Here is a 12,564-nt window from a genome sequence, read left to right on the forward strand (position 1 = left end):
CTCAGAATTGTTTAGTCAATGCTAAATAAGAAAGCCTCTTCTGGAGTACCATGGGAGTAACTAATAATAAATATGGCTAATCTAAAATGTAACAGATCAAACACGCATCTAAGATCAGCAAAGCAAATACTCCCTCTGTGAAACAGCCAGCAGAAGGCTAAGAAAAGTGAAATGAGGAAAAACATAAGAGAAACTTTCACAAGGAAAAGATAACTAGCATTTAACCAAAGCATACAATTACCTAGATCACCACAATGGCTGGCAAGGGAAAGTAACACACGATAAAGCAAATCATGACCTGCATCTCTAACAGTCAGACCCACCACACCAGAATCAGCTGCAAGTGCTGAGTCTGCTAGCAGGATGCTAAACACAAATTCGAATTTAGGAACGTATTACATGATTGAGCAAATGGACTTGATTTTGACTTAACTACATCACTTTTCCCTTCACCTTAGCAAATGAGTATCATAATCAATATAGAAATCACAATACAGCCAAAACAATTCACAAGTAAACCACGCAAATTTTGAATTATAATGTGTAAGTGCTCCACTTTAGACATGAAATAAATTATACCACTGTAGACCATGACAGATTTAGCTGAGAACTAAGTGATCTTTCAGAAGGTCAAGCAAACACAAATTGCTCAAAACTGCTCAAAATTATAGAGTTTTAAAGATGTTTAAGTAAAAAGAGCATGTCAACCAGACCTTCAAACATTATTGAGATAATCTTCTGCTTGACTCTGATGATTTCCTTCAGTCTAGAATCATCAAGGGTTTTGTTTTTCTTCCTTGGACGCGCTCCAGCACCTCAATGTCTTTCTTGTAGTGAGGGGCCCAAAACTGGACACAGTACTTGAGGTGTGGCCTCATCAGTGCCAAGTACAGGGGAAAGATCACTTCCCTAGTCCTGCTGGCCACACTATTCCTGATAGAGGGCAGGCTGGTTCACATTCAGCCAGATGTCAAACAACACCCCCAGGTCCTTTTCCACCAGTCAGCTTTCCATCCACTCTTCCCCAAGCATGTAGCACTGCATGGGGTTGATGTGACCCAAGTGCAGGACCCAGCACTTGGCATTGTTGAACCTCATACACAAAGAAACAATTGGTGTTTCATTTTAAAGAAAGGATGAGTTAGAGAATGTAATACATTCTCAAAACATTGTCCACAGAGCAATTTCTAATGCTCTGAACCTTTTATTAGGAAGGTGAAAAGGCATCAATTTTATTTGAAAGGGCATATTCAGAAAAGGAGCAAACACATTACAGGGTAGAGCCAAACCAGCAACTTCCGTAGCAAGATTAAGAACAACGGAGTGTCAGCCAACTGGGGGTGATGGGGAAGAGTATAGTAATACACAGAGGAATACCTGCTTCAGGCACAGAAATTAATCCTACCTGCTTGCCCAAGTTTCTTTTGTGCAGGAACCAGGGCAGGAAGAAGTTGTGCAGAGGTTGTGCACATCCAGGTGAGGTCCCAACATAGAGTCAAAATGCAGATGGGATACAAGCAAAGACTGAGGAGCTGGAAAGGATTTCCAGGTCCCACAGTTCAGTCCAAGGTTTGGGATGCAGATGCAGAAAATGTATTCTGCTAAGGATCCTGGCACTCGGGCTATTTTAAGTATGCACATTGAATGAAGGGCTAGAACTCAAAATATTTTAACAAACAAGGAAAATATGAGCAAATGTGTTATTTGACATGTGAGAAGAACTATTTTATTCATCACGGTCTAATAATAAATTTAACTACTTTCTGTATAGGAAAAAACAAGCAAGAGAAAGAGCTGACTTGGTATAGGTCCATACCATGACATTTAAAATCAAAACACTGAAAGCTTAGGCCTGTCGTGGTTTTGGTGGGGGCAGAGGCAGGGGTTGCCAAGTATGATAGCTTCTTTCAGGCTGCTGACATCTCACATATGAAATCACAGACACAGAGAAAATCACGTAGGCACAGTGCTAGGCATAGAAAATTATTAGGCAAATACTTAACAATCCAAATCTCGAAAAAGACGCTTGAAAAACTAATTCACTCATCTCAAGATGAGTTTTACCACTCTTGCAGTGAATTCATAAAACTGCAATATTAAAGGCAAGTAGTTCAGGCAGTTATAAAATACTATGCTTGAAATAACAACTATCAGAAACCTAACAACTTTGTCTTTCTTTCATAAGCTACTGACCTTTATTTCTCCCAAGATGAAGTTCACAGTGGAATTCACCAATGAATAGCACAGATATATCACATACCTTGAAGTCACAGCTTCCATGAATTCATCAAGAAGATCATCATAGGCTTGACCTCTGATTCTCTTGTGTCTCAGCCCAATATACAAAGGATCTTTCAGCAATGCCTGTTAAAAAAAAAATGTTTCAGCTATTACAAGAGCAAGTTACACTAGTACACTCTAAGTTAATAAGAAGGGAACAACAATACAGTGTTTGAGGATTAACCCAAACATATGAAGTACATATCCATTTATCCACCTCTATATAAAGACTGAAGAAACGCAACAAAGAGATTAAAGAAACACCCTTTTGTATCAATGAAAAGGGATACCCTAGTCTCAAAGGGAGTGTATTGTTTCCACGTGAAAAAGTTTATTCTGGGAAGTCAGGTTTCAAAAGTATCTTTTAAAGTTTTAGTTAGTACTTTTCTCTTTTCCCTTTACATTCTGACAGCACTCTGACACTTTAAAAAAGGCATTTTCTTTACTTTTATCATCACATTTCACAAATCTCTCCCAGAGTCCATCATTTCAACTGTGTTGATGAACTGATATTCAGAAAATGTGCTGCTTTCTAAAATTCAATATGCCAAATCATAACCAAACCTTTGACCTTTTCCTTCCAAGCTACTAGATGGTCTTGTTTTGGTCTGATGTATTTCCAAATGACAATTTACAAATTACTATATGTGTTTTGCAATCACTTGTGATAATTCACTCCAGCTACAGCAGTTCCCCAGTCTCAACACTTTCACTGGCTTTCCCAAGAACTCTCACTGAAAGACACTCTTTGCTATTATTTTTCACAGGCCTCTGAAAATGAACAAGCTAATTTCTCCATCACATCTAGTGTGCAATCCTCCCACACATGCCCAAACAGCTTGCAGAATCGGTCAGGAGCTTGACCTAACATTTTTCATCCAAAAACGATTTCCAAAGCCAACATGGTTGCAGAAACTTGTACACCAGCTTCAATTAGGAAAACATTGTAAAGAAAAATACAGACCACCTCTCCTTTCAGGAGAGAGCCTTCAATCTACAAAATGAAGTAACAAGGCTGGAAAGCTTGCTCAGGATGTTTCAGGCTGGGAATCAGAAACTTGATTTCTGTATTTTAGAAAAGTGCCTAAATTCCCTTCACAGCTGTTCTATGTTGTAGAACTGAAAAATCCTTTGGGTCACAAGCCCCAGTTGGAGACTAATTTGAATCAGAACGAAACATAAAACCTTTGGTGGTGTTCTGTCTCCCCTAGAAGTACTCTGATGCAGACCTAGAGACAGAGCTGTTTGTCTCTCCCTCACTTCTCTCTCTGCTTCCATAAAAAAATTAAAGATATCAGATTAGAATATTTTAAAAGTCAATACAAAAATTCAGCAGAATTAAAAGCCAATTTTTCTTAAACTGTTGCTAAATTCATTACCATTTCAAAACAAGCTATTTTTAATGCATTACTTATAGACTTTCAGAATTTGTTAGTTCAACTATTTGGATTGGAGAACAAGTGAAGTTCAAAATCAAAATTACTTTATAAATGAAAATGAAGTCATTACATTGTGAGCATTTTATTTGTTCCCAATTCTATGTAGCGTTCATGCTTAAGTAGCATATTCTTTGGCTGCAATAATTTTACCTGTGCAATTACATTATTCTAGGTATTCTAGCAGCAAAATCCAAATCATAATTATGCACCTATTCCAGATACTGCAGGAAAAGCTGGCAAGAGCTTGATGTCAGGTACCTTCCAAAGTAATTTTCTCTTTTGTATGCTCTTCTTTTTTTTATATATAACCATTTCCAATTTTGTAGTCAAGGACTACTTCTGGAATTATTTTTTCATTTCCATTTTGAGTTTGCCTAGTTATTAAAATGACCTCAGGAGAATCTGACAAATCAAGGATAATTTTATTTCTCTGGTAGATAAATTCACAGGAATTGCAAATGAACTGTTTAGCAATGTGAAATCTTAAGACAAGTTTGGAAACCCTGTGGGAGTTGCCTCGTGCTTCCCACCAGACTTAGCACGCAAGGCTGGAAAGCAGAGCTGCCAAGCAGCAGGAGCCCCTGTCAGGAGCATCACGGTAGGACTCAGAAACAGCAATCCCATTTCTAAAATCCCACTACTGTGGCTTTCCACGCCAGCAGGCTTCTCTTACTCCATCTCCTGTGCAAGTATACCGCATGCTCTACGGTCCAGTTCAGTGTAAGTAACTTATCCCCTTCCCAACTCGTGTAACTATTCTTCCCAAATTGATTTGCTCTTTTAACATACTTCTGCAAGACTTTTATAAAAAAATCAGTCTGTGTACTCATCTTGTAAAACAATGTCTGAAGTAAAAGAGATATCTTTATCTTTGGTCCCTTTATTTTTTAAATTCTGAAGACATATTTCCCAAACCCTTTGCAGCCAGACTGAGTCACACTGATTCCTTCAAGAAGCCAGCTTACGTTGGGCAGTGATTCTGTGAAAGTTCAAGAGAAACAGGCATTCACAGTTATGCTGTTTAAAAAGTGCTAAACAAGCCACAGGTGCTCTTATGCTCCTTTTGCCACTTTTGGTCTTTAATATTTAGCATTTAAATCTATAGCCAACATTGAAACTCAGGACTCTGAAACAGCTCCATTTATAAGACCACTATAGCAATTTATTCACATATCTTTGATGCCGAAATTTAATGTGGAATATTTAAAACCATTAATACAATGTTTCTGGGGTATGTTTAAACTTCCAGCCTGGGAAGTCTCACAAGCAGAGACAATTAATTCAGCGACACATCTCTGATGAAAAGCTTGGCCAGCTATATACCCAGAGTTCAAAATTCCTTTACAGCTCAGTGCATTCTGCTTCACAAACGTTACAGTTCGACAAGAAATAGCCCCAAAAAGTTCCTTTATATTCCTGTTTGGAACAACGTATGAAGAAACCCGGGGCGGAGACAAAAGAATGAAACATTCAGCAAGTGAAAAGAACAGTGGTCACGTCTGAGCCCTGAGTGGCAAACCATTGTGGGACTGCTGCCTTTCCAAAGGCCACTGAAGAATGAATAAGCTGCTTAAGCACATTATCCCCTTATTCAGGTCAACACCATGCAAACCGGGTCCACAGTGGTTGGTTTTTTTTAGAGGGTTCACACATCTTGAGAGATTAACATTTGCTATCGACTATTTCATGGCTTTCAAAACAGATTACCGAAAAGAAAGTTCCATCCTACAATCGAGTATGTCAAGCTGACATGATGATTAGGTACTTTTCCTCAATGACTTGGGTTTCTTTTGTTCCCCAGCTTGTTGTCAAAGCTTAAACTGTGTTTTGTTCTTTTGGAAATCGAATCTCCTTCAAAACATAACTTTGCTTTTCCCAGTTTAGTGGGTTTGTTATGCATATTAAATGATACTGAAAAAGCTGATGCTGGTTTATTTTTAGACACACTCTAAGGCTAAAAAAAAGTTCTAAAACATTCAGGTTTAGCAATGTGGTACATTCAAGCTTTAATAGAAATAAGGTTTTACAAGAATAAAGGGCTTAATTGAGGTTCTGGTACTGGAAATATCATGTAGATCTACTTAGAATTAGCTGCGTAAAATAACAAAGAGTTCTTTGAAGCACCACCTGAGTGTATTAAAACTGTAATGACCTTTGGGGTTTTAAGAAAAAGGCAAGCTGTTTATACCACCTTACTTGTGCACACGTATAGTAAAGAGATCAGCAAACCATCAAAGTTCAAGCAAGGCTTGAGCTGTGCACCTGGCTCTAATTTAGCTACAAAAGCCAAACGAGCAAGAAACAGAAAATTACACACTTATATTTATCATCAGTGGAGAACAAACATGCGGAAATGTCATCTATTCTCAAACTTGGCACTGAGTTGTTTCTTTGGAACAGATATATACTTTAGTGAACAGCTTCATGGAAAATTGGAGGTGAAGAACTGCAAGACACCGAGCCTTTCCACTCACAAAGATGGCAGCAGAGAGCGTCCAGAACCTCTCAGTGCCACCTAGAAAGTCTTTGGTCTACGGCAATGCTTCAGAGCAACAACTTCCCCCATGCCATTAAAATGTCAAAACCCTCCAGCAGTTCTAAAATGATTTGCATTAGAGCCACATTTATAAAATTAAAGGAGAACTACATTTGTATGGGACATCGGAAGCTTTGGGAAAAAGACATGCCATGTGCCAGAAATGAAACACAGTTCACAGTATGATTGGTCTAACAGGGCACACAGTTACCAAGAAAACTGTGGGAATGCTGCTGCTTTTTCAAGTGTTACTATTTTCTTATACTAATATACTGTAGATTCTTTCTGTAAACTACTTCTTTTCTCAGTTTTCCCAGGTTGGGAAAGGGCTGGTGAGCACAGGGGAATTTCTGTCCTGCAGGAAAGTTGGACTTTTTTTTTTTTTTGGTTCCACAAGATTGAAATTTCACCCAATGTGAAACTTTTTCCAATAAGAGTTAAGCAGTCAGAAACAACGCCCGTCTTTTGGACTTAACTTCAGCTTCTATCAATACTAATTACCCAGTAATCAATCTGTGTTCATTTAAATTTTTGGTTTGCAAGTACTAACATGCTGAATCACAATTTCTGTCCTGCAAGAACAGCTGCAAAGTGTTTTTTATGGCATTAGGAAGAATGTATAAGATTTCAATTTATATTAGACTAGGAAGCCTTTTTTTCTTTGAATAAGCTTATTTTGAAGTTTGAAATACAGGATGATGCCTTAAAACGTGTAACAGATTCTGTGTTTCCAAATGCTAAATGAATTTCAGATGCGCTAAATGCTGCAAGTAACAATGACACCAATTGGGTTTTTAGGATGTAGAATACTTTGCAAAAAGAAGTTTCATAATCAGTGAGCTAACGATTTTTTTAAAATTTTGTTTTCTTTGAACTACACAGGCCCCATGACATACTTACAAAGAAGAGATCATTGTCCCTTCTATCATCTAAAGACTAGACCTTTGTCAACACATTTGCAAACTGCAAGGGGCCTCTTGCGCAAGAGAAAAAGTGTCCTTATCCTCTGTTTCTCCACAAAAGAAGTTGACCTCATCTTTGGGAGTCTAAGGTAGCACTTTATCTGGACATCCCCAACAGATAGGTACTGGTATACAGAGCACCACTGCTCTTTGCACCTCAGTTTCCTCCAGGGGATCCCCCATAAGAGAGGATGTCATAAAAGATCCCAAAATAGGAGGCCAAAAAACTGGGTATCACGATAGGTCATTCTAGGTGTAAATAAAGCAGAAAAAATCCCACACATTGGACACGAATTTAAAAAGTTGAGCCCAACAGTGCTAGACTTGCCAAACCCAAGTGGCTGTCAGTACTTGAGAGACAAAGATATTGTGTATGCAGACAACAGTTGTTGTTGAAACAGTTGAACAGTTGAAAATTAACATTTTCCCATCTGTAACCCAAAAAACATCACTGAAAACTGTCCATTGTCTGTCCAGACAAAATTCGAGATCTGTGAGAGTCAAGAATTTAAAAGATAATGCATTCATAATGTTCCTTTGACATCAATCTTAATTACAGTGTTGGAAGGGCACAATTTCTGTGGGGGAAAAAAAAAAAGCAAAGAATATTACGCATTTTTGAGGCTTGTCAAAATACAGATATTTATTAATACTCTGATGAAGCAATATCCTAATGTAACAGAAAATAAGTTACATTATTTCCAATTCTGTTTAAAATAATTTAAGATTGGGCTAAAAAAAAGAGAATACATTCTCTTCCATACATGCATAGTGATCCCATAGCTTTGCACCAACTACTCTAAATGTTTTCAGTTATTTCTCCGTAAAGACAGTCTTGACTTATCCAATCCAGCTTGTTCTTTCCTTTCATAAGGTTGTTTATCTGTCAATTTGACCTTTATATCCTTTGCTTGCCGCCTTCTCAGGAAACTTACTCTTTTCTTAACCTGATGAAGAATTACCAGTTGTAGCTTTGACTGTGCACTAAACGCTGTTGCTTATATTCTAGTATTTCCCACGCATGCAGACAGCTTTACCCAGCTGAAAAACTGTCAGCTCCAGCGAACTTTAATTTAACAACAAAATAAAAATCACCCTAATGGGTGGAAAGAATGCTTCATGAAGGAATCTTGTAACACACTATGAAGTTACCACAGCCTGTCCCCAAGCAAGAGACTGCACAAAGCCAGGCTGCGCCAAGGACATTCTGTGGGCTGGTTCCGGAGCATGTATGTGCCACCAAATAAAGGCCCCAGTGTGCACGGGCTGCATGCCGAGCAGGCGCCATCCCTCCAGCCCTCTCACTCCGCCTGCATCCCTCCTCTCCTTCTCATGGGTACCAAAAGGGCTCTCCCAGGAAGCTCAGTTCTTCCCTTGCATGAGAATGCAAAGCTAAAGACCATTCAGCCCCCTAAGGGTAACATTTACAAACATACATAAAATATACAAAATAGCACAAGCTGTCTTAGTGAGGGGGCACCAAGTGCAAAATCCAAAGAGAAAAAGTTGCTGCAGCAAGAGGCAAGATGCATAGGATTTTTCAAGAGGCTGTTGTGCTGTCTGCTTTTCGAGTCAGGCAATGCAGTGGTTTTTGTGTCTACAAGTCAGTCTAGGTAATGAAGTGATGGGTGAAAAGCTCACGGGCTGTTGATGGTGCAGGGGTGAGTCTGTTAGGTACACGTGAGTCACACTCTGAGCTTACCTCCAAAAGACTGGAAATTACAAAATACTCTTTAGAAATCAAAAGTTTATCTCATGATTTTTAGGTGTAATTCAGTATTTCCAAGCACTTGAAACTCATAATACCATTTACAGTCAGATGCCCATCAACGATGCACATCCCTAAGCAAGTTCCTTTCTGACTTTTCCATTCCCAGTAATCTGGATTTCACAGGGACATCTGAACTTGTCTTTTGGATTGGCTTTAAAAATTACATATAACACACAGTATAGCTACGCTAACTGTACATTTTGCCATACTTCATAATGAATAGTAAAAATTAAATATTTTTAAAGGCAATAATATATCAGACATTAGATTAATGATTTTTTTTCAGAGCAATTGGGCTTTTGTTCTACCTGCTCTCCTTTCTGGTGCATGGTATAAAATATTCACACAAAAATGATTTAGCTTTTCCATAAAATTTCCATTGCTATTAAGAAAAATCTTACAGTAACATTAATGGAGAATCTAGCAAAAACTGCTTTGAACACCTTGTTCTTTGTGGCAGTTTGAAATTAGGAAAGACCTGGGAGTATGGCTTAACAGTGAAGCATATTCCAGACTACATCTTTGCTAGACAAAAGACAAAGTAAAAAAAAAATGGTCTTTCCCTGAAATTTAAGGGCCATTGGAACTTTTTTCGGGTCAAAAGCTTACGTTGACTCTTTTGAACCAGCTTAACTTCTAAAAACCATTAGAAGCAAATATCATAGAACTGCCATCACTGAATCCGCAGCACAAACTGTGTGCTGTTCATAAGGACAAAAGCAGACATTTTCCTCCAGACTCAATTAGGTATTTTTTATGAAGGTACTGTAACTGAAGAAAAAAACCCTGCCTTCAAAGCTTGCGAGTTTGTCAATTTTTCATACTAGACAAATGAGAAACAAAGTTTTTCAATTGTAAACATACAATTATGCCAACATCTTCTGTTAACTGAATGTTAGCTTCAAAACTAAAATTCACAAAGTCCTGTTTTATAACACTGCAGTTCTTTTCCTAGTACCATGCTTGTGTACCACCACCACACAGATGCATCAGGTCTGTCTTCTAAATCTACATTTAACTTCTACACCAAATAGCAGCTATGACAAGCAGGTCATTAATAAGGCAATTGATTGCTAGGAGGAAAGGGGAGGAGAAACGATTTCAAATCTTGGAATTTCCTTAATTTATACAAAAGAAAGACTATAGAATGATCCATTTTCTGTGTGACTTGTGCCAATCTGAAAATAATAGCATGCTTTGTACAAACAGGGCACTGTCACTATGGGCGGAATACAGAGGCAGCTGCATTCTGGGGATAAGCAATAAGTGGCAACAAGCAACATAACTGCAGTAACACACTTCCATAATTTCATTTGTCCTTTACTGCAAAACTCTTTAAAAATTCTGACTTTACATCTCCCAAAAGATGCCTGAAAGATTTGTAGGGACAGCCAGCACAAAAACTCCCTCAAATTTTTATTTTATCTTCTTTTATTGTTTGAAGGACCCTAGATAAATTTAAGTAAAGTTCACCAGAGGTTTTCTAACTCTTCTTCCTCCTCATCATCTGACTATCTAACCTGTCTTTTTCTCCATAGAAAGAACTGTGTGATTACACATAAATAGTAACAGAGTTTATTTCAATGTGTATTTTCTGGTTGTGCTACTAAACTAAAAAAACTCTGCCAGTTCCTCAGCTTGACAATTATCTTTCAAAAAAGCTTTAAAAATGAAGTAAGAGCAAAACCCCCTCATCTCTCATGTAGCAGGATGAAGTCAAGAGTAGCTGAAGGGTGCCCTGCTCCTCTCCCTATGATTTTTTCTCTCTTCCTTAGACATAACCCATAAGTCCCATTGAATACTGTTTTCTGCCTCTTCTTCAGGATGTTACAAATGATTTTGCAACAAAAGAGCATCACCACAATGTCTAAGGTGGTACTGCTGCAGTAATTCAGGCTAGCAGGCATCATATGATCCGCTGCCAGAACTGTATGTAGCAGACTTAGTAAGGATATCAGAGAGGCCTAATTCATTGTTTACTTCAAGAAAAATAAAATAAACAGCAAGATAAATACTCTGCATTATGTTTAACAGTCTCAGAGAACTCTCCTGATGTTAACATCTGTCTGCACGGATAGGGGCGAAGCCAATTCCACAAATGCCTGTAATTTGAGTTGGAACTTGGAAGACGCTTATAACCATGGTTTTGGAGCAACATTTCATCAGACACAATTTTAGGATGCATAACTCTTTTATACAGTAAAACTGAAAACAAATGGTTGTCTTCATGCCAATGGCACTTCTTGAAAAACTTAATCATTTGCCTATTGAGAAAACAATAGTCCTGAAGAATCTGACATCATTTAGGACTTCAGCAGATTATGCGGCATATAATCATTAATATTTTAACATAAAAATAATAATCAGAAAGCAAAGAAATCTGAGAAGTCTGTTGTATCTTATTCATATAATTTTCAGACCACCTAACAAGAAATCTCCTAAACCCCTGACATCTACTTTCTCCTAAACTCCCTGACATCTACTTTCTGTAAAAGCTTTCACTGAATCCCAGAAAAGGCTCAGACTAACCCTTAAGCTCTCTACACAACTGACCTTCAACAGCCCCCATACCGTCAATGACTATCATTTCCTCTTCGTGAACCCCAGCAGCTACATGGCTAAAATCTCAATCTGCATGTCCTGCCACAAATCAAAACATCAAGACAATCAAAACATTTAACAATACCCTCGATGCTCCACTGTGAAAAAAAGCTGATGGATAATGGAAACTGGAAGCTATAGAAATAGATTATCACAATCAAACTTTCAAAGTTCATTGTCCTCAAAAAAAAGGAGGACATGCTGGACCCTACTTGAGGGTCCAGCAGTAAGTGCTTATAATAAATCACAGAAGGTGGCCAAACAATAACATCTAAGAAGGGCCACAATAGTACCCACAGTAGCCTAAATAGTACGCTAAAAACAAGTCTACCCTCAGTGAAACTTTTTATAGAAGTTGGAGATATTTTTATTTTCTTTTTTCCTGCAAAATTACCAGGAGCATAGCTATCTTAAATTACCCTCTTCAGCTTAATCAAGAGAGTATGAAAAGATATAGGTGCTTGAAATGGTTCAAACACTTTGAATCACAGAATCACAGAATCACAGAATTTTCAGAGTTGGAAGGGACCTCTAGAGATCATCTAGTCCAACTCCCCTGCTAAAGCAGGATTGCCCAGAGCACATTACTCAGGGCTGCATCCAGGCGGGTTTTGAAAAGCTCCAGAGAAGGAGACTCCACAACCTCCCTGGGCAGCCTGTGCCAGTGTCACCCGAACCATAAATTAGTTTTTCCATGTATTTGAATGGAACTTCCTATGTTCCAGCTTGTGCCCATTGCCCCTCGTCCTGTCACTGGCAACCACTGAGAAGAGTGTGGCTCCATCCTCCTTCAACCCACCCTTTAGATATTTGTAAGTAGTAATAAGGTCTCCCCTCAGCCTTCTCTTCTCCAGGCTAAAGAGTCCCAGCTCTCTCAGCCTTTCCTCATAAGGGAGATGCTCCAATCCCTCAACCATCTTGGTTGCCCTTCGCTGGACTCTCTCCAGCAGTTCCCTGTCCCTCTTGAACTGGGGA

The 12,564-nt window shown here is 38.5% G+C and overlaps 1 protein-coding gene across 1 annotated transcript in view; it reads right to left on the reverse strand.

The window, feature by feature from the left end:
- ME1 (malic enzyme 1, NADP(+)-dependent, cytosolic) overlaps nucleotides 1–12,564 on the reverse strand; it is a 139,063-nt gene that overhangs the window by 78,112 nt on the left and 48,387 nt on the right. Inside the window, exon 5 of the mRNA XM_009887468.1 lies at nucleotides 2,261–2,364. Within this exon, the coding sequence (XP_009885770.1) occupies nucleotides 2,261–2,364 (104 nt within the window). The remainder of the gene's footprint in view (nucleotides 1–2,260; nucleotides 2,365–12,564) is intronic.

The sequence above is a fragment of the Charadrius vociferus genome, unplaced genomic scaffold (assembly GCF_000708025.1).
Source record: "Charadrius vociferus isolate BGI_N301 unplaced genomic scaffold, ASM70802v2 scaffold185, whole genome shotgun sequence".
In the NCBI taxonomy this organism is placed as follows: domain Eukaryota; kingdom Metazoa; phylum Chordata; class Aves; order Charadriiformes; family Charadriidae; genus Charadrius; species Charadrius vociferus.